At 52.9% G+C, this 23,095-nt stretch overlaps 1 protein-coding gene across 7 annotated transcripts; it reads left to right on the top strand.

Moving 5' to 3' along the window:
* Positions 1 to 24: 24 nt before the first annotated feature.
* FLOT2 (flotillin 2) lies at positions 25 to 19,409 on the top strand. Of its 7 annotated transcripts, XM_085078293.1 has the most exons (12): positions 25 to 174; positions 7,344 to 7,425; positions 9,423 to 9,491; positions 11,256 to 11,346; positions 15,211 to 15,334; positions 15,742 to 15,860; positions 16,274 to 16,387; positions 16,480 to 16,599; positions 16,967 to 17,181; positions 17,296 to 17,479; positions 17,623 to 17,772; positions 17,949 to 19,409. In XM_085078293.1, the coding sequence occupies exons 1-12, from the start codon at positions 126 to 128 to the stop codon at positions 17,985 to 17,987; spliced, it is 1,356 nt and encodes a 451-aa protein (XP_084934419.1). In that variant the 5' UTR covers positions 25 to 125; the 3' UTR covers positions 17,988 to 19,409. The 7 variants fall into 7 exon arrangements, with proteins under 7 accessions (XP_084934419.1, XP_084934416.1, XP_084934415.1 ...); XM_085078290.1 differs by lacking the exon at positions 11,256 to 11,346 and having other exon boundaries at positions 9,423 to 9,513; XM_085078289.1 differs by lacking the exon at positions 9,423 to 9,491 and having other exon boundaries at positions 26 to 174.
* Positions 19,410 to 23,095: the final 3,686 nt, after the last annotated feature.

The raw sequence follows: 23,095 nt of genomic DNA, 5'->3' as shown, positions 1-23,095 counted from the left end.
GCGCCCACGGTCCTTCCCGCCCCCGGGGTGTGGCGCCGACCTCCCCAAGATGGCGGCGCCCGCGGGCCGCGCCCCCGCCGTGCGAGGCGCGGGGGGTTGTGGGGGCGGGCGGCGGCGGGGCCGCCATGGGGAACTGCCACACGGTGGGGCCCAACGAGGCGCTGGTGGTCTCAGGTACGGCCGGGGCAGCGAGGCTGAGGGGTGACACCGGGGGGACCCTGAGGGAGTGGGGGTCTTGGCTGTCAGGGGGCTGTCAGGGGGTTGAGGGGTTCGTATCATGGGGGGGATTTGGGGAGTCTGTGATGGGGTGTGCTAGGAGGGAGAGTTCGGGGGTCCTGGCTGTGAGTGGGCTCTCAGCGAGTTGAGGGGTCTCTGTCACTGGTGGGGGGTCCTGAGGGAGCTGTGGTGGATATCTCTGTGATGGAGCCCCACGGGAGGGGGAAATCGGAGGGTCCTGGCTGTGAGGGGACACTCAGGGGCTTGAGGGGTCTCTATGGCGGGGACACTGTCAATGAGGAAACCTGTGGGAGTTGGGGGGTGTCTGTGATGGAGCCTTCTTGGAGGGGGAAATTGGGTGGTCCTGGCTGTGAGGGAACTCCGAGGGTTCCCTGTCCTAGGAGAGCCCCGAGTGAACTGGGAATAGAAAAGATGGGAGATGCTCTGATGGAATTGCTGCCCCAGGGTGAGGTCCCTGCAGCGCAGAGCGGTGGGCGAGGTCCAGTGCCAGCAGCACCTCCATGCTGCTGATTTCAGGTGATGTCAGGCAGTGGCACCGGCAAAGCTCTGGTTCCCCGCCAGCAGGCTTTGGCTGGGATTGCCAGGAAGATGTCCTGTTGCCGGAGTGAGGTTGGATTTGCCAGGGAAGGGGAGCTGGGTGTGAGTATCCCCCTGGGGCAAAGCACTGCAGGCTTGTCCCTGCAGTGCCCATCTTCATCCATCACATCCTGCTGCTGCTTCCTCACCAGGACATCCCCTGGACTCTCAGTGGTGCTGACACTGGATGCAGGTGATGCTCGTGGACGTGTGGAATGTCACCAGCAGCTGAGCTGGTGACTGATGTTGGGGTTAAACAAACCAGCAGTAAAATGCCCCCTGTCTGATTCAACCTGTAGCTGTTTCAATGCTGCTGAAGCTCCAGGCTGTACTTTGGCATGAACCAGGCTTTGTGCAGACAAGATTATTAGTAATTATTGTTAGTTGAATTAATTATTGTTAGGTGATGCGAGGGCTGGGAGCTTCACTCTGTGACAGACTGGGGCCAACTGCAAGGTAATGAGCACCCGGTAGAAAATACATGTGAACATCAAGGATGTGCCTCAGTAACAGCTCTGCCACACTTGCAACTATGTTGCTGTATTTTTGGAGCCAAAGCCTCCAGCAAGCTGTGGCTGATCTGTTACAAGTTCATCTCTCGGATGACAAACCTGTTAGGGAGTTCCCAGGAGATGCCAGGAGTAGGCTGCACTTCTGAAAACAAATATGTCCACTCTGGTGGTGGCTTCTAAGGAGTTACAAACCACACCCAGCAGCTTCCTGGAGCAGCAGTATTCCTTGCAGTTTTCCTGGTCTACAGTTCCCAGGGGGATCCAGAGCTGATGTTGTGCTTCCCTCCAAAGAGACCCCTGTCAGAATTGGCACTGCATGGTGAAATGCCACATTCACGGGAAGATTGGGAAGCAGTGCTCCAGGTGTCTCCTTGAATCTCAAAGCTTGAGTTTGCTTCTGTTCAGCTCTGGAGTTTACAAAATGCAGCTTTCAGGATGAGCCAGCAGGAATTTGTGGCATCTACTTGCAGTTCCAGGTGGGGTGCTTTTCCACAGCCAGGAGCAGTGAGCCCAGGAAACTCCTCGAAATGCAGCTGCATTTTGGGAAGGAAGCAGAGATCACCCTGGGTTCTGCCAGTTGGGATGGGGTTTGGAGCTGCCACCAGGCTGGTTTTCTTCAGCTGCTGCCCAGCACAGTCTGCAAACATTTGCTATTTCCTGACAGCACCAACTGAGAGCTTCGGGGGCGACTGAAAGGTGGTGGGAACTCTGCAGGGCCCTGCAGAGTCTCTGCACCCGTGTGCAGAGCAGCTGCCAGAGCATTAGTGAGAGGGTGTAGCTACAAGCTGTTGTAATTCCAGGAACTTGAGCCATGTGCCTCCAGGGAAAAGCAGGGAGGACCTCATGGGCCAGCATTAATTTGTGTGATACTGAGTTGCATTTGGGGAGAGAAGGGAAGGAAAAACCAATAATAATTACCAATAAACCTAAAACAAAATAAATTTTAGTTAATTTAATTTGAATAAACCAAATATTATTAAAGGCAGGCTTTTGGCTTGCAGTCTTGAATTGTCATGTGGTATTTATTTGAAAGACTTCACATTGTGGGAGGGTTTTCTTTATTTTCTTTATTCAGCCTGTGCCCCTTAGCCTTTAGTCCCAGGCCTCCCCTGGCATGTGGGTTTTTCTGAGGAGGGTTGCTCTTTCTTTTCACTTTCTTGTGAGACACTCGAGTTCCTCCAGTGCTCAAGGAGCAGCCAGCTGTGCCTTGGGAACGTGGAGCTTTGTAGCCTTATTTGGGAAGCTGCTTCCCAGGCACGGCTCAGCACTCTGCTGGCACTGCTGTCCTGCCCCTGCTGAGCAACATCGATCTCCTTCTAAGAAACTGCACTGCTGATTGATCCATCTGTGAATTGTGGAGCCCAGGCTTCGTCAGGATGCCCCACAGAGCCTTGAGTCTCCCCAAATTGTGGGTCTGACTTTGCTGGGAGACTCCTGGTGGAGTTTGGTGCAAGGTCTGAAGAGGCTTTGGCAGGAGCCTGGTGTATCACTGAGCCTACACTGGGCACAGCTGGAGCTGGTCGAGTTTTCAGTACCTGTTCATCCTGATACCTGAATGTTCCCACCAGCCAAATAGGCTGTGAAATGCTGGGTTTGGGTTACAATCTAGTTAAGTGTAGCTTTCGTGGCTAAGGGTCAAAATCTGCTGATTTTGAAATACAGCACTGTAATATTTCCACAGAGTTTCAAAATAAGGAAATATGTATTTATAATGGTCATGTTCATCTAACAGTTACCAGACAGTGTTGCCCAAATCTCTACAGTTGGGGCATTTTCCTTCTGGCTGGCAAGGGCTGCAGCAGAGGTGCTCTGAGGGGAGCACCTGGACATGCATGGCAGGGAAAGTGGGCACAGCCCTCCCTGTTCCTGTGTCAGAACAAACTGCTGCTTCAGCAAAAGTTTAGGGAGTGTGAGGAGGAAAAAAATCGGGAGTGCAACCCAGCCAACCCACCTTTATTTCCTAGGAGACTACTGGAACAAATATATTGCTTGTAACACCTAGAAGAACACGAGTAAAAGTATTTGCTATGTCCAGCTAATCTGATTCCCCCTCAGGTGAGCAGAAGTCAGCTTGAGAAATATGCTCCAGCCCAGTTGCTCAAATTTTACTTTAGTGCAACACCCTTTGGGTGTTGATATCTTTGATATCTATCAAAGTAAAAGAAGAGCTAGCAGTTAATTCTGGTTTTGTGTAGGCATTTCCTGCTGCATGCCAGCAGTCAGGGGTATGTGACCCTTCTAGGGCTGCTCAAAGCTCTTCCATCCTGTTACTGCATCCCTCTTACCCCTTCAAGAACTGCTCATGTTTTTGAGACTTTTCTATTTTTGTGTTACTTTTCTAAGTTGAAAGCCTGAAATAAGGATTTCTTGAGGCTCTTGCAAGCCCTTCCTGCAAGAGAACTACAGCCCATAGTGCAAGAAGGAACTGGTTTCTCAGATATTATGAAATAAATATGAAACTGCCTGGAAAACCATTGCCAGGGAGCCTGACAGTAGCTCACTGTTCAGCTGAAAGAATTTATCAAGTAAGTTCCTTGTTTTGGCTTGGATAATGGAATCGAGAATGTGCTTATTGAATTTGCAGACTGAGCTGGGAATGGGTTCGAGAGGTTTGAAGAGCTGGATCAGGATCAAAACAAACTCTGGAGATTGACCCAATGGGCTGAACAAAATCTGATGCAGTTCACGAAGGAGAAATGTAGAAGTTACACTTAGGTGAGAACAGTCTATTGCATGAAAATGGAATGAGAAGGTCCAGGCTGTGTCTTGTAGAGAGATGTGGTGAGTAGCAAGAGCCACCTGAACCCTCATGCTGGTGGTGCAATTCCAGTTTGTCAGCCTCAAAAGAAACAGGAATTTGTAGGAAGGAGCAGGCAGCTTGTTGAATCTACAGGACTTGCAAACTACTCTCCAGAAAGCATTTCAGGAGAAGGTGGACAATAGCTTCAGGCCTTTCCTTTTAGTTTCCAAGAGGAATTCTGGAGTAGTATCTCTCTGATTTTGTTGTGTAGCTTCATTGTTGTTTGTCTTTGAGTTTTGGTTTACAAGATGAGTTATTAAATGTGTTTTTAAATTCACTCTATAGCATTGGTACTCATTAAGTCATTTTCATATAGATTACCTCCAGAACAAGATAGCCAAATGTAATCTGCTTTCATCTACTGCAGTGACCATCAGAAGCTTTTATGGATTCAACTCAGAACCCTGCATCCTTTTAAATTAATTTTTGTTAACCTTGTACCGTTTCTGCATGTGAACAAAGCCTAATTTATATGCACAGCAGGGCCTAAGAACCAGACACTAACTTTAGTCTGGGCCCTGCTTTAGGATTTGATTTTCTTTATGTATGCTTTTGCCTTCCTCCATCTCTGCATTATCTTTTGTCAGTAACTGTTTTCAATTACCAACTTTTTCCTGCTCTGTCTTCACTCAGCAGCCTGTTTACCATGACCTGATTTCGGAATGCTCACCACTTCCTGCCAGAGAGGTAACTCAGTGCCCGAGTTACCTGGGAGAGCAAACAACACAGAGCTTGTTCAGATTATCCCATCTTTGATGTTTTGAGCCCTGTGTCCCCAAAACCGTTGAGGCTCACGTTCTTCCTTTCTCGCTTCCTGCATCTGCTGAGAGCTCCTTTTATCTACCAACTCCCAAGCGATTAATCTTATTTCATAATAAAAAACCCCAAACAAACAGACAACGTACTTTCTCCTGGCTCTGGGAATTCTTGCTTGAACATGAGACCCCTTCATTGGGAAGAGGCCAAGCTGGCTGGCAGCTCCCTGGCTATGAATCCTCCATTTGTGGCCCTGCACACTGCCCCGGAAGAGGCATGGTGGATATTTGTGGAAGCGATGGCCAAGCGACTGTGAGACCCAGTCTGCTGGAACAGTGGGCGTATTATAGCTGGAAAAGGCAATTTCTCTGCCAAATCTCATTGTGCAAGAGGGTTTATTCTTTAGCCTTGCAAAGATTTCGCTTTGTTGGTTCCTTTTTCACTTGCTGCCTGAGAATTGAGAAAGAGGCGGCAGGACTGCCATGGAAAATGAACCCTCAGCTCCTCAGCCTTACCAGGACGGAGCTCTGCTGCGCTCAGACGTCCAGCGTGTGTGAAAGCAACTGGCTGGCATCCCACTCCTCCTTAAGGTGTTAGTTTTCCCTGGTTTTTTTAGGCTTTGAACAGTTTTTGACATATAATCTAGCTCAGTAGACCATGCTCTGTGACTGTGTTGTGTAGCACAGGGAAGCAAACGTGGAGCTTGTTTTGGGTGTGATACTAAATAAGGTATTTCTTTCTATTTCCTACAGAAGAAAGAAGAACATCTGTGTGGAGAGGCACTTCCCTGGAACAATCGTGGGTTTAGGGTGCAGAGCTTTCTCAGGATATTATTAAGAAACAATTAACAGAGGTTTGGTAAAGACCACATAGACCCTGTGAAATAAAATACCTTTCCATGTGGTGCTGCTTTTCCCGACTGCCAGGAACACCTCCCTTCCTGTTCTTGGAAAACAAGGGCCTGGCTGAAAGTCTGAGTTAAACGGGCTGACGCCCTCCAAGAAATGTTAAAGGCGCGTGGTTACTACAGGATGTTGTATCATCAGCTTTTGCAACACTTGCCTGGCTGAAATAGCCTTCCAGCTATGGAAAGAAGCTATCCAAAGGCTGGCTCGGAGGTGACAGGAGAATATTCCTATAGGTTGTGAAGCACAGGAAATCTGAAAAAGTGTGTAAAGCCTTTTCCCATTTGTGTTTAATTCTTACTGAAATGCGAGGGTGAAGAATTATAGATGGGACAGGTCTGCTGGTTTGTCAACCATTGCATGGAAGCCAGCAAAGCAGGCAGTACGTGGCCAGTACCTGGAAGCAGACAGTGTCTGGAAACAGGCAGAAGATGGCTAAATGCTGGAGGATTGAGAGGAGAACAAGGAGAACAGAGTCCCCTCCTGTGGTCAGAGGGCCCTACAGGCACACTGGCCTGGATGTGTGCTGCCTTTGCTTCTTCATTTTGACTATTGCAGCAAACAGTAATGGTCATTTCTCTTAAAAGGGTTGCTGGCTGCTGGCTTCATCCTTCTCCCTTTCCCCTGCCACAACCCAAAGCTCCCACAGCCACGCTGTTTTCCGCGTTCCTGCTCTTCCTCTGCACCGGCTCTGTCTTGCCTGCATAGATCCATCCCGCAGGGTTGGAACTGTCTGTTGCTCTGTTTGTACAGCACTTGCCTTGCTGAGGCCCTCGGGCACTGCTGTAGTAAGAGTGATTATGGAGAGCAGACAAGAGAGAGAATTCTGGCTCGATCTGCCTGAGAGCCAGCAGCTCCCAGCCCTGGTATGAGTTGGGGAGCTGCAGAGCTCCTCCCTTCTGAGGCATTAATTTTGGGGCTGATCACTGGCAGGGTGATCTCTTGAAAGGCAGCAGGTGTCTTGTTCCTTAAATCAAAGATATAAAAATCCAGACAGCATCTTCCACATTCACTGGGATTAAATCTTAAATGTGTCAGAGGAGTTCTGGAGGCTGCCTGAATCTTGGGCACATCCAGCTCTGAGATGGACCTTCAAAGCATCAGACACTGTGCTACTTGCACAAGGCAGAACTAGGAGGTATTTCTTGGGAGCTCAAGGGTTCTTCCCTCCTCCAATGCTGACTTGTGAGCTTCTCTGGGAATTTAAGGGTGGTATGAGGGAAAAGAAGTGGATTTCTTATGTGGCTTTCCATAACAGTTAGCATCACAGTTGAAGATACTTATATTGATTCTGGTTGCTAAAAGTGCTTGACAAAACTAAAATAAAACCCTGGTTTGAAATACAGTCACTTTGTGTGTTACTGTTGGTCATTATTACAAATACTATTTTCCAGTTCTGTAAGACAATTCCAAAAAAGGTTGCCTTGGGAAAACTGCTATATGAGGCCCATGGAGAGGAGGAAGAGCGTGAACTCCTCTGCTTGTGGGTTTTTCCCTGTTCAAGAACACGTGCATGTGTGTGATCTTGATGTCTCTGTGCTCTCTGCTGTGCTGCAGGTGGTTGCTGTGGCTCTGATGAGAAGCAATATGTGTATGGAGGCTGGGCCTGGGCGTGGTGGTGCATTACTGACACCCAAAGGTAAGGAGATCCCCGTTATTTGTGGGTTTTTGGAGTAGGAATTTGGCAAAATCATCCCAGTGGGGCTGTCAGCAGTATCTTTAGGAGCACTGGGCCAGGCACTGGGTATAAAACCATGGTTGAGCATCAGGAGTTCTTTGCTGGCTGCTGGCGTGGGGACAGCTGGGTGCCACAGTGCAAAAAACACACAAAAAAAGAAATCCCATGCTTTCAGATGAAGTACTTTTCAAATGGCCTCTATGTCCACAAGAGGAGCCAAGTTCTGCCCGGTATGGCCCAACCCCTCAACAAATCAGGAACAAATCAGTTCGTGGCCTGCAGTGCACCAGTGCCCCCCTCTGCTCCTCAAGTCTCTCCTTGTAAAGACCTGCTGACTGCTCTCACCTTGGGAGCAGACTGTTCCAATTTAAAACCACGGGATTTCCTTCCTCTCCCTTTCCTCAGTTGTGAATTTTGCTTGCTGCTGCTTGCAGTCTGGTCTCTGAACTGACATGCTGTGGTAGTGCTGCTGTCCTGCTAATACAGCTCTTTGTCTCCAGGATCTGTAGGAATGCTCTCTCCCAATATATCCCTCATGCTCACTGATGCAGGTTTCCCCCATCTGTGTGAAAAAATAACAGGGAAAAGGACAAAGACGTGACTTTTGGGTTTTGCACCGAGTGATGGCCAGAGGTTGTAGTTAACCCTTACAGCCTGATCTTCCAACCTCTTTTCCCTGTACACGTGTTGCCACCAGCAGACAAAGACATGTGGCTGCCCTCAGTCTCTGGATGATTGGAGGTGGGAGGGGAAGGAAAGGCCCAGCTTGTGGGCTCAGTGTTATGCATTTGATCCAGACAAGCTTCACCCCCGAATTTTTGTGAGACATCTTGCTGGGAGAACTGTTAATTGAGCAAATGGTTGTTGCTCCTCCTCTTCCTTTGTGAGAAGCACAGAGAATGGTGCAGGACCTTGACCTGCTGAGTTCAGGACATAACAGATATATTTGAGAGGCTGATTTAGTAAGTTAAGGATAGGCTGAATCCAGAACTGTTTGCCAGGAATGAGCTGTTACATGATAGAGCTCTGGACATTATTTAGCAAATGGGGCTCTTGACAGGAATTCCAGCATCCAAACAAATCTTCTACTTTAAAATCCATACCAATTCATGCCATGGGATGTGGGGCTTAATTCTCCTTTCTCAAATGCCATAAGCTGTGCCCCAGATGAAGCCCGCTGCATTAACTTGAAGAGTGAGACAGATTTCCTTCTCTGAAATTAGGACATTTTTTCTGGAACTGCCAGTGCTGCGAGGAAGAGAGACAGGAGCAATTGTGTTGCTGTCAGCGGCACCCCGCCAGGTAGCATTAACCTGGGAACAAAAGGAACAGTTAGAACTGGCAGGGTGCTGGGCACTTATCCTGCTGCAACCTTGAGCACTGGGGAAAAACAAGGGGAAAAAATGCTGTCCCTGTTTAGGGGTCAGAAATAAAAGCAGAGAGAGAGACAGCGTGGTCTAATATGCCTCTGGGGGAGCCAAATGGTGTTAATTCAGCTTCCCAGGACAGCACTTGGAATCAGCTTCTCTCCTCAATGCCTTAGCCAGGGGTGGGTAGCCAGGTCCCTGGCATTTTCATTTTTCTGGCCTCTCTTAAACATTGACATAGAAGCATCTAAATTATTACCAAAAGGAATTTTTCTGTGTGCAAAGATTACTCCAACAGAGAATTCCAGCTGACCACTAGGATGGCATAGACAGTTCAGTTTCATGTGCAGGGTGGGGACGAGACTCCAACCCATCTATCCTCATTAAAAGAAGCTGCTGGATGCTGTAAACTCCTCCCCATGACCAGGGAAGCTGATTATGGAATCCTGGGAGTGGGCAGGGGGAGAGAGGCAAACTGAACAGGGAAAAGCCAAAACCTGCAAGTCTCATCTGTCCTTTGCAATGAGTATCTTACTCTCTGGTAACTGCTTTGTGTATTTGCTGTCCTTACCCTTACTCCTCCCTGCTCAGAGTGTCTTTGGAGGTTTTGACCATCCTCTGTCGCTGCGAGAGTGTTGAGACGTCGGAGGGGGTCCCACTGTACGTAACAGGGGTTGCACAGGTAATAATCCATCAGCTTCCTAACATCCTGTCTAACTCTTTATCCCTCTGTTTTCAGCAGCAGCAGCAGCAGCAGGAGGATAACATAAAAACTAATGGTTTTCTAATGGGAGAGCTGAAATCTCCATACCCTCCTCTCCTTCCCCTTCTCCTTCTCCAGCACTTGCCCTGTGGCACTCCACAGTTAATAGGTAATGCAGACAGGTACATCCCTGGCAAATTCCAAATTCAGCATTGCTGGACCTAACGTTTGCTCCTGCTGTAACCCTTTCCTTGCCAGCACTGTCTCCATTGTGGGTTTCGGGGAGAGTGGAAGGGCATCTGCTTTTGTGTGGAGGCACAGGCAGGCCAGGTTGGATTCTCTGCAGGATTTGGAATAGATAGGAAGGCAGGTTTTGTGCCATTTCAAAATTGCAATTGTGCCTGGCTCTGCACTGTTGACTATGGATTTCCACTCAGCCCTTCTTCCTCCACATGGAGACACTGCCCATTTTGGATGTTGTCACCTTTGAAAGTACAACATAGACACCTTGGATCAGTCGCAGCACACAGGACTGGAATTGACACTGCGAGCAGTTATGAACCAGTAATGACCAAACATCCCTGTGAACTGACAGCTGAGAAGCAGCACAGTTTGGGCATTAAAGTCTAAATTAGGTCTTCAGAAGAAATCCTGCTGTATCTGATTAAAGCTGTGATCACATGGCAAAAAATTCCTGTGCATGTCCTGGACAGTGGGGTGTGTTTTATCAGCTCCCAGTTTGCATGCCAGTGTAATTAGGACAGTGGCCAAGGCAGGCATGAACTTGCAGGGATAGGTTTCAGCACTTCCAGCCAATCCTAGAGCAACTCAGCATGCATGCAGCAGCCCAAGGCAGCCCCTTCATGGTTCAGATGTTTGACCTAATGTTCACTGACACAAACTCTGTGCCCCGTGGCTCCCTGTCCTAACTCCTGACACCTTTCTGTCTCGTTATGGCTGATGTGGGAGCCAGGCTTGGCTTCCTGAAACAGAGCCTGCCACAGCCAAAGATGTCCCTTGTTTTACCAAACTGTGATGTGGAGATTGCTGGGTCTGACCAAAGTACCTCAAGCCCACCTGGGGTGACTGAGAAAGCTCTGGAGCTGCAGGATCTGCTCCTAGGTGCCTGATACCCTACAGGCGTGGCCATAAAGAACTGGAGACTCATTTCCATCTGCCTTTGGGTCACAGGGCACTGGAAAAATAGAGGGAGAGGTAAACCAGATCAGGGGTTAGGTCTGTAGTAGGGCTAACCCAGGGCTGCTTCTTCAGCAGGTTCTGCCAAGCACCAGTGCTTGTGTGAGGTGGGTGGGAGCATTCCACTTCCATGCTGTGCTTTTAAACCAGTGACACCATCCTGTGCTGCCACGCCATTGGGCAGTGTGGCACAATGAGCCTCTGACAAAGGGCCCTTTGGGGTCCCAAAGCTGCAGCTTCTGGCCCCTCACTAACCCAGCAGGAGGGAAAGGGTCACAGGATCATTTCCAGTCTGGATTCCAGCCTTTGCTGATAAATTGCCTTTAAGCATTATCTGAAAATCTGTTTCTTGGCCACAGTGCCCTGTCAGTCTCCAGTCACAGACGTGGTCCCTTGGCTGCATTCTGTGCCTGTCTTGCATTACCTGTGATGAGTGCAGCAGGTAGCCTGGGGCAGGAGATGCAAAGGGAAGAGGTGAGTGTGTATAACCTGGAAACGTGCAAATATTTTACGTTTTTTGGCAGGATTTCCCTAGAGATTATGACGTTACAGCCCAGGTGTGAGGACGTAGAGACGGCGGAGGGGGTAGCTATAACTGTCACAGGTGTGGCACAGGTACAGTAACTCCAAAACATCATTTCAGGAATGCATGTCTCTAACTTACATCTGGTTTTCCCCCTTAAGAGGTTGCTGTTGTCCAAGGAGAGAAGCCAACTGCTCTGAAATAAATCCTTGTACAAAGGCACACTATCGTTGTTAGTTCAAACACACTCCAGCATGTCCTGTGTGGTGAAGGGGGTTGTGACCTCTCCTCCTCTTCTCAAAATCATCTTTTCTGGTGTCTCATTTGTCCACATGGCAAATGAGGTGTGTGGGGGTGACTTGATGTGTTTGTGGAATGCTGATGTGCTGTGGTGCCCCTGGAGCTGTGTGTGACCCCACAGGGCTGACCCACAAACTCCTGGGATGGTATCAAGCATTATATTGCTTTGGATTGTTATTGTTAGCACGTGGACCTTGTAATTCTTCATGGTGAGTTAAAGCTTAAAAAAACCCAAAAAACTTAGTCCCTCCAGGCACTAAAACTGGCGTGTAAAATTTCTGGCTTGAATTGAATTTTGATTCTCTCCAGCTTTCTTCAGTTGTAAGAACCTGCTTTCGCTGCTTGTGGCAGCACACCAAAACCCTGCACTTCTTGGAGTCTGAGGTCTGCTGTCCCAGTACAGGCTGTTCTTGTGGCCAGGTCCTGCCCTGGGGAGGATGCTGGGAGGGAAATGTTAATTTTTGAGGGAATTTGGCTCCTTGAATAGGATTCTGTGATTGAAAATTGCTGTGGTCACCATGTGTCCCAGGCATGTCCAGGTGTGTTGTCAAGTGGCTGCCACATTCCTTTTGGGGAGCTCTGGAGCCAAGGGGAGCTGCTGAGTAGTGCAGTGATGTGACCAAAATCTCTCATGGAGCCAGCACCCTTGTTTTCAATTTTTCGATACTTTATATCCATCTTTCAGTTCTTTTCCAGTTTTTTATATCCATTTAACTGCTAAGGTGTCACATAACCCCAGCGGTCTTTGCATGGTTGGCAAAATGTGTGCACCCATGTTTTCCTTCACACTTTTTTCCTATGTCTGTAGGCTTTTCCTTCTGTATTTGGTGTTTCTGTGAAGCCAGCATTCCCTTTCATCCTAGTTTTGGGAAATCCCTCCATTGCCTGCAAAATGATCTGGTAGCAGAGGGTTGGATCACCAGATGCCTTAATTTAAAAATGCGGACCGCAGTTCATCTCATTCATGTTTTTCTCTCTTCTCACTGTTCATTTTTTCCACTGACAGTTAATTTTAAAGCTGGGATCCAAGGAATTGCCACACAGAAAGCAGCCTCAAGGCTGTTGGGGATGTGCATGGCAGAGGTTACCTTAATTTTGCAGAAGTGCTTTCGAGGCAAATATTTTTCTTCCAAGGGCTTGAGCGAAAAAAGGAGGAAAAAAAGGAAACAAATTATTCCTAGAGAAACAGCTTTTAAAGTGTTTTCTGTAATGATAGAAGTGCTTGATGTGCATAAGGATGCTGTTCTTTCCTTGAGGAGGGATGTAATGAGCACTCACCAGTAGCCTCCTTCCTGTGTTGGCTGGGGGTGCTGGGATGTGCTGGGATGCTGCTGCCTGAGGCCACCCCAGGCTCCATATCCTTCTGTACCATTTTCCTGAGCCTCCAGCTAATTGGATTTGTCTGTTCTCGCCCCTCACTGCGAGGGCAGCTGGCTGGAACAGGGTGTGGTGGCATCGATCCTCCACACGGGATTGCTGGATGGAGTCTCTCTGATTCCCTGCCAGCCGAGGTCTCTGCCTCTGATGGGAATGACATTTGAGAAGCACTGAGTGTCGCAGTGCCCTGCCTGAAACCCTGCGAACATTCTGAGAGCAAATTGCTCAACTTGGGTTTCTTTTGTGCAGTCTTTGCTTTGGAGGTTGGGATCTGTATTCCGTGCAGAGCCAGGCTCCCGTGGGTTGTTCAGGGCTCACCGGTGGAGGCTGGCTGGCTTTATTCAGAGGCTGAATGATTCCTTGCTCTTAAGTACCACAGGGATTCTCCTAACGAACATCCTGCCCTGTGCTCTGTCCTCCCCGCAGCTCCCGAGGGTGGGGATTGTTTAGAGAGGTGGAATTGCTGGCAGATGCTCACCATAAATGTCGCTGCTGAGTCTAATTGCTTTTGATACTTGCAAAAACCTTCTGTTTGCTGTGAGAGGAGCCTGTGCAGGGCTAACACTCCTGGGTGCAGCTCCAGAGCAGCTCTCCCAACTCCCCCTTGTGTGGGAAGAGCACATTGCTTTCCCGGGGTGCAGGGACAAGAAACTACAGTGGAATTGGTCCCAAAAGGATCCCAGGAGGATTTGGGGACAATGCAGAAGAGGATTACCCCTCTTGCCTGAGGTTGTTTGATATTTTGACTGGGAGACCCAGTCTGGGAAGCAGCAGTAGGAAATAGGCTCAGCCCAGGTTGGTGTTTCTTCACATTATGAGGGACAGGGTTGTGGCAGGTGAGTTTTGGCCAGCTCTCTCTGTCTAACATAGTCCACCTCCTATCCCCTTAGAGGATGACAGTCAGTCCCAGTTGTCTTGCTCTCTGGCAGTGCTGGGGCCAGGTGCTGCTTTTTGGCTCTGGAAGGATCATTTTGGATGCATGGGCTGTCAGAGAAGACTCTCAAGAAAGAGTTGTGTTACTTTTGCAGCTGAAAGCACTCTAGAAGGTGTCAGGATGAGGTCTGTAGGCTGTGAACCCTCAAGAGTGTGCACTGGGACCCTCAGAGGGTCCTGTGGCTTTGGAATTCTCTGAACCAGGTCCAGCCAAGGCCTCAGGGCAGGACTCAGGGTGCCACCAACTCCCACGGGGACAGGAGGCACTGCCCAGCCCAGCTGTCTCCATGAGAGGGTGCTGTAGGATCCAGAAAGCTGTGTGGCTGCTATGGACCTGCCCGTTCTCTGGTGCTGCCAGGCACAGAATGTCCCTGTGCCCAACCCTTGCCTGAGCCCTCAGACTGGACAGGGCCACCAGGAGCTGTTGTCTTGGTGGGTTGCAGCTCCTCATAGCTGGGTGCTCTAGAGCACAGATCTCCACTGCCTGACACATGCCACAGGGGTGTGTAATTCACTCTACCTTTAAAAACCAGCCCTGTGATCAGCAGGACCATCCTAAGACCCTGGCTTGGCTGGAATGGGGATGCTTTTACACCTGGCTCTGACTGTGGGAGGTGAAAGCATTGCTGGGGCAGCCGTGTCCCTCCTCTGTCCCTCCTCTGGGGATCATCACCAGACTGACCATGTGGAGCAGAACAGCCAAGTCCTTACCATGACACATTGGGGTCATTGCAAAGGATGTCTGGGAGCTCCCAGCTACAGGCAGGACAAACCAGTGTGCTATGGCCTTATTGTCTCATCTCTCCTTCCAGGGAACACTGAATGGAACCCCTGTTCCCAAGCTCTTCCTTGAGCATGTCAGACTCTTTCTTGTTCTCTGCCTTTCCTGGCTGAGAAAAATTAATTCTAGTGAAAGAGCAGGAAGAGAAAGGTAACAAAATGGCTTTTGGCCAGGGATGGTAACAGCCAGCCCTCTCCTGGCTCTGGTGTTGGTGCAGCAGCTGAGCTGGTATTGCAGGGCTTTTTGGTAGGGTTTCCATGAGGTGGGACTGGTAGGGCCAGGCTCTGTCCCCACTGGTGTGGGACAGATGGCTGCAGGGAGCACCACCGTGCTGAGCTGCAGTCAGGGTTTGGACAGCAGCAGCAGAGAGCCAGGGGCTCACTGGCTGGTCCTGTGGCCTGGCTCAGCATGGTGACAGCTCAGTGGTGTCCCTTGGAGCATTGGTAGCGCAGAGCCTGGCAGCCTGGTGGTGGTACTGCTGCTTCTGCTGCTGCTGCTGCTGTTGGGTGCCTGCACCTCTTGGACAGGCACCTTCAGTCCCTTTGGTTTTGTCTCTTGTCTGTAGGTGAAGATAATGACCGAGAAGGAGCTCCTGGCTGTGGCCTGTGAGCAGTTCTTGGGGAAGAACGTGCAGGATGTGAAGAATGTGGTCCTGCAGACACTGGAGGGACACCTGCGCTCCATCCTGGGTATGGAGGGGCTCATTCCCTGGAGACATCTCGAGTGGCTTTGTCCCTTCTCAGCTGGCTGGTCCTAGCAGTATCACTGCCCCCACACAGCCACATGGGATCTTCCTCTGCTGTCTGCAGAGGTGGCATCTCCCCTCCAGCAGCTCCCTCTGCATGGCTGGGTGTTGTGATAAATGGAGTTTTTGGTGCCTGCAGTGAGAGATGTCTGAGTCCCCAAGGGTTGCAGGTAGCACATGTGGGTGGTGGTTGCACTTGTGACACACATGTTGGTGCCACTGCAGGGGCAGAGGATGACGCCCTTGTGCCCAGGCCAGAGAAGATTAGGGACAATGAGGATGTTGCTAAGCTTAGACCCACATTGTTGTGTGTTACCTGTTCCAAATAAAGTTCTTCCCCTTCCCCTGCAGGTACCCTGACAGTGGAGCAGATCTACCAGGACAGGGACCAGTTTGCCAAGCTGGTGCGGGAGGTGGCAGCTCCCGACGTGGGTCGCATGGGGATTGAGATCCTGAGTTTCACCATCAAGGTATGCCCAGATGTTGGGCCCTGCAGCATGGGCAGAGCTGTACAAGCAGCAGGAGACAGCCTGGCCCTGACTCCCCTGCTGCTGCTGGAAGGCTCCAGCTGACAGGCTGTCCCAACCCTCCGGGAGTTTCCATGACAGCCGCCGCAGCATGTCCTGTATCCAGGCAGCTGGGCCAAGAGCACCCGGGTAGCTGCCTCTGTAAACAGGCTCATGGAGAGAGCTGGCTGATAACCCAGCCTCCTGGGAGAGAGGGAAGATGTCGGGAGAGCCTTCCTCTCCTGCCCTCCCTGTTTGTTTGGAGCAGCTGACATGGTGTGTTCTGACCCTAGCCTGACAGCACTGAGCTTCAGTGGTAAAGGGAGCAAAATGGAGTCACTCATTTGAAGTGGTTATGACTTATCTCCCCTCCCCAGGATGTCTATGATAAAGTGGATTACCTGAGCTCCCTGGGGAAGACTCAGATTGCAGCTGTCCAAAGGGATGCAGACATTGGAGTGGCAGAAGCCGAGCGTGATGCTGGCATTCGGGTGAGTCCAGGGACGTGCTGGGCTTCCCTGGAGCAGCTTGTTGTGCTCCAGCTGCATGCCCTGAAGCTCTGCTCTCTGTTCCCTCTCTGCAGGAGGCAGAGTGCAAGAAAGAAATGCTGGATGTCAAGTTCATGGCAGATACCAAAATAGCAGATTCCAAACGGGCTTTTGAATTGCAGAAAGCTGCCTTCACTGAGGAGGTCAACATTAAGGTAAGAGTATCCCACAGCCCACTGCTGTTCCCTGGAGAGTTTGTGATGGTGTTGGTGGCTCTGGGACTTGTCAGCTGCCTCCTCCTCCATCTGTTAGGAGAGTTGAAGGTGGAGAACCCAGGTCTAAATGTGACTATGTGAGCTCCTTGTAGCAGAGTCGTCTCTTGTTTTCAGCAATTCAGCAGGACTTGGAGGAGAGGAAGGGAAGTGCTGTGGGAAGAGTGCACAGGGAAGGACAGCACTGAGAATTGGGATGTCACCCTGGGAAGAGGTTCAATAGCAGGACTTGTGTCTGCTTTTGGGGTCCTTATGTCTGCACACAGGAATTCATGCCCCAAACCCCTCTTCTCCTCTCCCCAATGTGCAGACTGCAGAGGCCCAGCTGGCCTACGAGCTCCAGAGCGCCCGGGAGCAGCAGAAGATCCGTCAGGAGGAGATTGAAATCGAGGTGGTGGAGCGCAAGAAGCAGATTGAGGTGGAGGAGAAGGAGGTGCTGCGGATGGAGAAGGAGCTGATGGCCACTGTGAAGCAGCCAGCCGAGGCTGAAGCCTATCGCATCCAGCAGATCGCCGAGGGTGAGAAGTGAGTGAGCCTCTGCCCTGGGCTGGGGAGGTGGGAGCACAGTGCTGCCCTGAGCCCCAGCTCCTGGGCTCTGCAGGGATCCAGGCTGCTGCACAGCTGGGTTTCCCTTTCCAGGGTGAAGCAAATCCTCCTTGCTCAGGCGGAGGCGGAAAAGATCCGCAAGATTGGAGAAGCTGAGGCGTTTGTGATCGAGGCCGTTGGGAAGGCGGAGGCTGAGGGGTTGAAGCTGAAAGCAGAAGCACTCCAGAAGTATGGAGAAGCTGCCCAGCTGGCTCTGGTGCTGGATGCACTGCCTGAGGTGAGGAGGGAGCAGCCTTCCCCTGCTCCAGGTGGGCCGGGGGAGTTCCCAGGCTGGGCTGGGGGCACAGCAAGGCCCTGTAGGGACCTTGCCCTGTGAGCTGCTGAGAGGTTCCTTGACTCTGTTTATCCCTGCTTCCCCAGATCGCTGCCAAAGTGTCTGCTCCCCTCTCCAAAGTGGATGAGATCGTTATTCTCAGTGGAGACAAGGGCAGCACCATGTCAGACGTGAACCGTCTCCTGGCTGAGGTCCCTGCCTCTGTGCGTGCCATCACTGGTGTGGATCTCTCAAAGGTGAGCTGGGCACTGGCAGCTGGCAATGCCAGCAGCTCCTAGGGCACAGAGACTTGCCTGGAAGCTTTCAGCCTCCCAGGGAGCCTCTCCTTCCCCAGCCCTGGCCACTGCAGTGTAGGCAGCTCCCTGCCTCCCCCTCCTCCAGCCCTAACAGCTTCTCTCTTCCCCTCCTGCAGCTTCCCCTGTTCCAGAAAGCCACCGAGGCCAAGGAATGAGGTTGGCCAACCCAAAACTAGTGAAGATCACTCCCTGTAATGCACTCAGACATCAACTGCCTTCGACACGTGGGAATTCCTTTTATATCAAAGACAATCCGAGTTTCATTTGTAACTGGTGCCTTATTTTGTAGGGCCAGAAAGATGCATGTCCTGTCTGCTGCTCTTTTTATTCCGAGGCTGGGAGAAGATTTATTTTCTAATTAACTTTGTGTTGTCTCAGGCCAATCCCATCCCCAGTTATGACTGGCAGCTTGTCTGGCGTTGCAGTCCCTGTGCCTTGCTGTTCTCTGCCCTTGGGGGAGCACCTGGAGCTCAGAACAGAGGCTTTGGGTGTGGAGCTTGAGGAAGAGAGCAGTCAGGACCTTCCTCCCCTGGGCTCCTTGCCCTCTCTCAGTGACCCTTGTGGGCACTGTCCCAGCCCTGCCTCTGCCCACAGCTGTCCCTGTGGCTGGTTCTCCCTGTCCCTGTGTCTCACCCCCAGGGCCCCCACAGTGCCAACAGCCCTGCCCAGGCTGGGCTTCCCAAAGGTGGCAGTCAACCCCCCAGGAAGGTGACAATCCAGCACTGGCAGTGGGTGCTGCTCTCTCCCATGCTGGCTCCCCTTGGAGAAGTTTCCTTATAGGATCTGGAGCAGGGAGAGCTCCAAAGAGCAAAGGGAGCCTAGCTCAGCCCTGCTGAGGTCCCACCACCACGAATACCAAAAAGTAGTGCTGTGCCAAAGCCACCTATCCCCTGACAGGGTGGTGAAGCCACTGTGGCTGCTGTCCCCAGGTGCTGTGGCACTTCCTGACCCCACAACTACTCAAGCTGTGGATCAGAGGTGGGTGGGGGACAAGCAGGTCACTGATGTGGGGACAGTCTCCTCTACCATGGGGCCTCTACAGCTGCCCCTACCTTGCTCCCTCCCCGTACTTCTTATGGCCAGTGGCTTTGCTGCCTTGTGACAATGTGAAAGGGGTTGTCCCCTGTGTGTGCCTGTCCTCCCCAGAGTGCCACCATAACCCTGTGCTGCCCCGTGTCCCTTCCCTGCCTGTCTCCATGCCTGTGCTCAGTGTGGCTGGCACAGCCAGACCCGTGTGTGAAGTCAGCCTGGCACTGCTGGGGGGTGGTGGCATTTGGGGGTCTCACACCCACAGCTCAGTGCCCCCCACCCTGTGCCATAGGGTGGGCGCAGGTCCCTCCCGGTGGTGTCCCCAGCAGTGACCCACGGCGGGTGGGCAGCTGCTGCGGGCCCCCCATGCCCTCCCTGCCCCCAGGGCGGGAGGAGCGGCGTTATCAGCCCGCGGCTTGCGCTGGCCCGGGGCGGCGGGCGCGGATCTGGCGCTGGCTGAGCAGGCGTGCCGGGCCGGGCCGGGCTCTATCTGCATGTGCCTGCGCCCGCCACCCGCTGCTGTGAGATAATAAACCCTTGTCACCTCCTGCCTGGGCTCTGTCTCGTCCCTTGCGCCCGTCTGTCCCACCCCAGCACCCCTGGGTGCGTTGCCAGCCGTGGCTTGGGCTGGCCGGGGGCTGCTGGCCCTGGAGTGTTCCCGCTGAGATGGAGGAAATGGAGGGTGTATAGATGAGGGCTCCTTGTCCTTTCTGTCCCGCTGCTCCTGCAAAACTCCTGGGAACTGGTGGCTTCCCCACGGTCACCATGTCCCCATGGGCTCTGTGTCCCAGCCCTCCATGGAGGCAGAGCCTTGTCCTGTTCCTGTGGGGATGAGTGTGGAGCCAGGAGGCACTGAGTGAGCTCCACTGCATGGCCTGTGTTACCCCAGAGGGTGACCACCTCGAGGGCACCCCAAAGAGTAGCACTCAGGTCTGGAGCAGGGCTGAAGGTGCTGTCTGTCCCCCTGCCCTGCCACCAGAGCCCTGTCCCAGCCCCACACACCCTTCTCTGTGCTGGGGGACAGCAGGGTGGCTCTAAGGGTACCTGTCCTGCTCGAGGTCACCCTGCAAGCAGGACCAGTGACAGGCAGCATGGGGCTGGCATGGGGGGCTTTGCTGCACTGCACTACCCAGGGAAAATGTGTTTTCCTTGTGTCCTCCAGCCCCTCCATGTCCCCCCAGACACAGGGCAGGACAACAGGCCCTGTTGTATGTGACCTGCAGGGTGGCCCTGCAGATAGACAGGGTGGGGACAGCACAGCAGCTCCCATCGCCTCCTTATCTGGAGCCAGACACACTGCCCTGGGCCAGCATGGCTGCTGGGGGGGCTGTGGCACACAGGGGTCTCCTGTGACACCTGGGGGTCCCCACACCAGCTCTGTGGGGACACTCAGGCCCCCTGTGCCTCTGTGAGGTACAAGGCCACAGGGCATGGCTGTCCTTGAGTGCTGAGCAGGCAGTGGGGCTGGCAGGCATCAGCCAGCATGGAGATAATCCCATGGGGATAATCCTGTGGGACTCACCTGGAGCTGGCAGGGCTTGAAAGACTCAGGGACACTTTGTGTCACTGCTCTACGTGCTGAGGTGCCGGTGCCATAGTTTGGGGAACATTACAAGCTCCCGAATGCCTCTGGTCACAACAAGGGCCAAAACCAGGATGTCCCTTGTAGCCCCTAAATCCCCACAACCTCATGCCCAGGGACAGGCTGAGGCCAGGGCTTGACCCTCTGCCACCTCCTGCCAGGGTCTGGCCAGGCTGGGGGGAGTGTGGGCAATGCTGCTCCTCTTCCTGTCACCCAGAGGTGACAGTGGGTCCAAGGACACCTTGTGTGGCAGGGCAGGGTCCCTGATAGCCAGAGGCTGCTGCTTATCAGGACCCCTGCACAGAATGTCCTGATGGGGGATTATCACCTCCCCACAGCCGATTTCCAGGAATGCCAGTGTGTTCTGGAGCAAACAACCCAGCACAATGCCACAGCACTGGCTGCAGGATGTGGCCCTGTGGGGACAGACAGGGCTGGGGGACACAAGTGACCAGGGTCATGCACAAGCAGGTGACACTCATACAACCATTTGGGGACATGCGTGGTCAGGGGACAAGTATGACCAGGATGATGCACAATGAGGGGACACAGCCATCTTGGGGACACACGTGGTCAGGGGGGTCATGCCCTTGGGGACACACCGCTGGGGGATACATCCCTCCAGGGGACACATTCCCCTGGGAGGACAAATGTATCTCCAGGGAGTCCCTGAAGGCAGGACAGCAAATCCCTTTTTGGGGACCCACTGCTAGGGGACATGGCCCTCAGGGGGTCATAAATGTCCAGGGGACACAGCATTTCAGAGGTCACTTACTCCAGGGGGACACAGGATCCCTGCAGCCACGTGTACCCTGTACCTCACCTGGGGGTTCAGGGTGACATCCCCACACCCAGATGTCCCCCCAACCACCACCCCAGGCCCCATCCCCACGGGGGGCCACCCTGCCCTGTCCAATGCCACTGTCCAGCAACTGGAAACCAGTTTGCAATGGGAAGGTCCCAGTTCAGAATCCCCACAACTATGGGAAGGGATAATCCTGGTGATCACAGGAGAATGGGGAATTTGTGGGAGCCACCCTGAATTTGAAGACACAGGGATTGGCCCCCCCCATCCCCACATCCCCCATGGACAATGCCAGGCTGGGTGGGAGGAGCTGCTTGGGGCTGTGCCCCCCCGGGCATGAAGGGGTTAAGGGCCCCGTCCAGCTGTGCCGTGCAGATGTGAGATATGCAGATGAGGCAGAGCAGGTTTTATAAGGCGGGTGCAGAGCCAGCACCCCACAAAGCCCCAGTGCCACCCCCATAGGTAGGTGCTACCTCCTGGAAATCTACTGTTCTGCTCCAGGAGGGTGGGATTTGGGGGGGAGACAAAATATGGGGTTTTGGGAACCTCTGTCCTGCTCTGAGGTGGTGGGATTTGGGCTACAAGGAGAGTTTAGGGGAATACTGGGGTGAGAAAGCAATTGGGAGTCCTCATCCTGCTGTGGGGCAGTGGGACTGGGGGGGCAAAGATGGGGTAGGGGGTGTTGGGGCTATTGGGAGCCTCTGCTCTTCTCCAGGGTGGTGGGAATGGGGTGACAAGGAGGGATTAGGGGGGATACCCGGCTGGGAAAGCCACTGAGAACCTCTATCCTGCTCTGGGGTGGTGGAATTAGGAGGGATAAAGAGAGGCTAGGAGAGGCTGCGTTGTGGGGCCTCCAGGAAGCTCAGGAGGCACCAGGATCAAGGGAACAGCGATGGGATGAAGAGGACATCGGGGTGGGAATGGGCTGTGCTCCCTAACCACGCTCTCCCCTGCAGGCTCTGCTCCCCTCTCCACGCTGTCCCGGGCAGGATATCATCGTATACTGTAAGTTGGCTATGAGACACTACAGTATAGATGATGTACTCCGCGGGCTGCACCGACCTCCTCCGCCAGAACCGACGTGGGACCGCGGCGAGGGGCAGCAGGGGGGTGGGACACGGGCTGGGGGGGTGTGGGGTGGGGAGGGTGGTGGGATGGGGCATCCCGGGGTGTGGGAAGCTCTGGATGCAGCCAGGAACCCACGGCCGGCGGGGAAACCGTTACCATTACTGAGTTTAGTAATGGTAACGGTTCTGCCGATGGCCGGGCATGCGGCACGGAATGGCACGGCACGGAATGGCACGGCACGGACACGGCGATGGAGCCCTGGGGCCAGACACAGGACAATAAAGGGGGTTACAGAAACGTGGCTCCGTCTCTCCTTCCTCACCACATCCCCTGTGGGCTCCAGGCCTGGTGGGACTGAGTAACTGAGCTGGACTGGGGGGGCTCAAGGGCGCACTGGGGTGCAGGGTGGGATGGGGAATTTTGGGTGCATTCGGGTGTAGAGGGGCACAGGGGTACCTTAGGGCAGGGCTTTGTGATGCAGGGGTGCACTGTGGGGTGTTGCAGGGAGCGCTGGGGAGAACTGGGAGGCACTGGGGTGTGTTGGGGAGGGCTGGGAGACTTCAGGAGCATTGGGGTGCAGTGTAGGGGGAACAGTGGGGTGCACGGGGTTGTGTAGCAAGGGGGGAACTGGGAGCACTGGGGCTCACTGGGGAGCACACGGGGGTGTAGTCACACGAGATGTGTTGTGGGGGGCACTGGGCATCCCGGGGTGCACTGGGACGGACTGGAGAGGGTTGTAGGGAGCACTGGGACAAACTGGTGTGTGGGTGTTGTAGAGG

The sequence above is a fragment of the Lichenostomus cassidix genome, chromosome 19 (assembly GCF_008360975.1).
Source record: "Lichenostomus cassidix isolate B80296 chromosome 19, HeHo_3.0, whole genome shotgun sequence".
Taxonomy (NCBI): domain Eukaryota; kingdom Metazoa; phylum Chordata; class Aves; order Passeriformes; family Meliphagidae; genus Lichenostomus; species Lichenostomus cassidix.
This window is presented reverse-complemented; position numbering and strand designations above follow the sequence as displayed.

What these genes read in the sequence shown, in the direction of transcription:
- FLOT2 (XM_085078293.1), top strand. Translation starts at nt 126, where the DNA reads ATGGGGAACTGCCACACGGTGGGGCCCAACGAGGCGCTGGTGGTCTCA. An exon ending in AGCGTGATGCTGGCATTCGG is followed by an intron (nt 16,388 to 16,479) that starts GTGAGTCCAGGG and finishes CCCTCTCTGCAG; the next exon opens with GAGGCAGAGTGCAAGAAAGA. An exon ending in TGCTGGATGCACTGCCTGAG is followed by an intron (nt 17,480 to 17,622) that starts GTGAGGAGGGAG and finishes CTGCTTCCCCAG; the next exon opens with ATCGCTGCCAAAGTGTCTGC.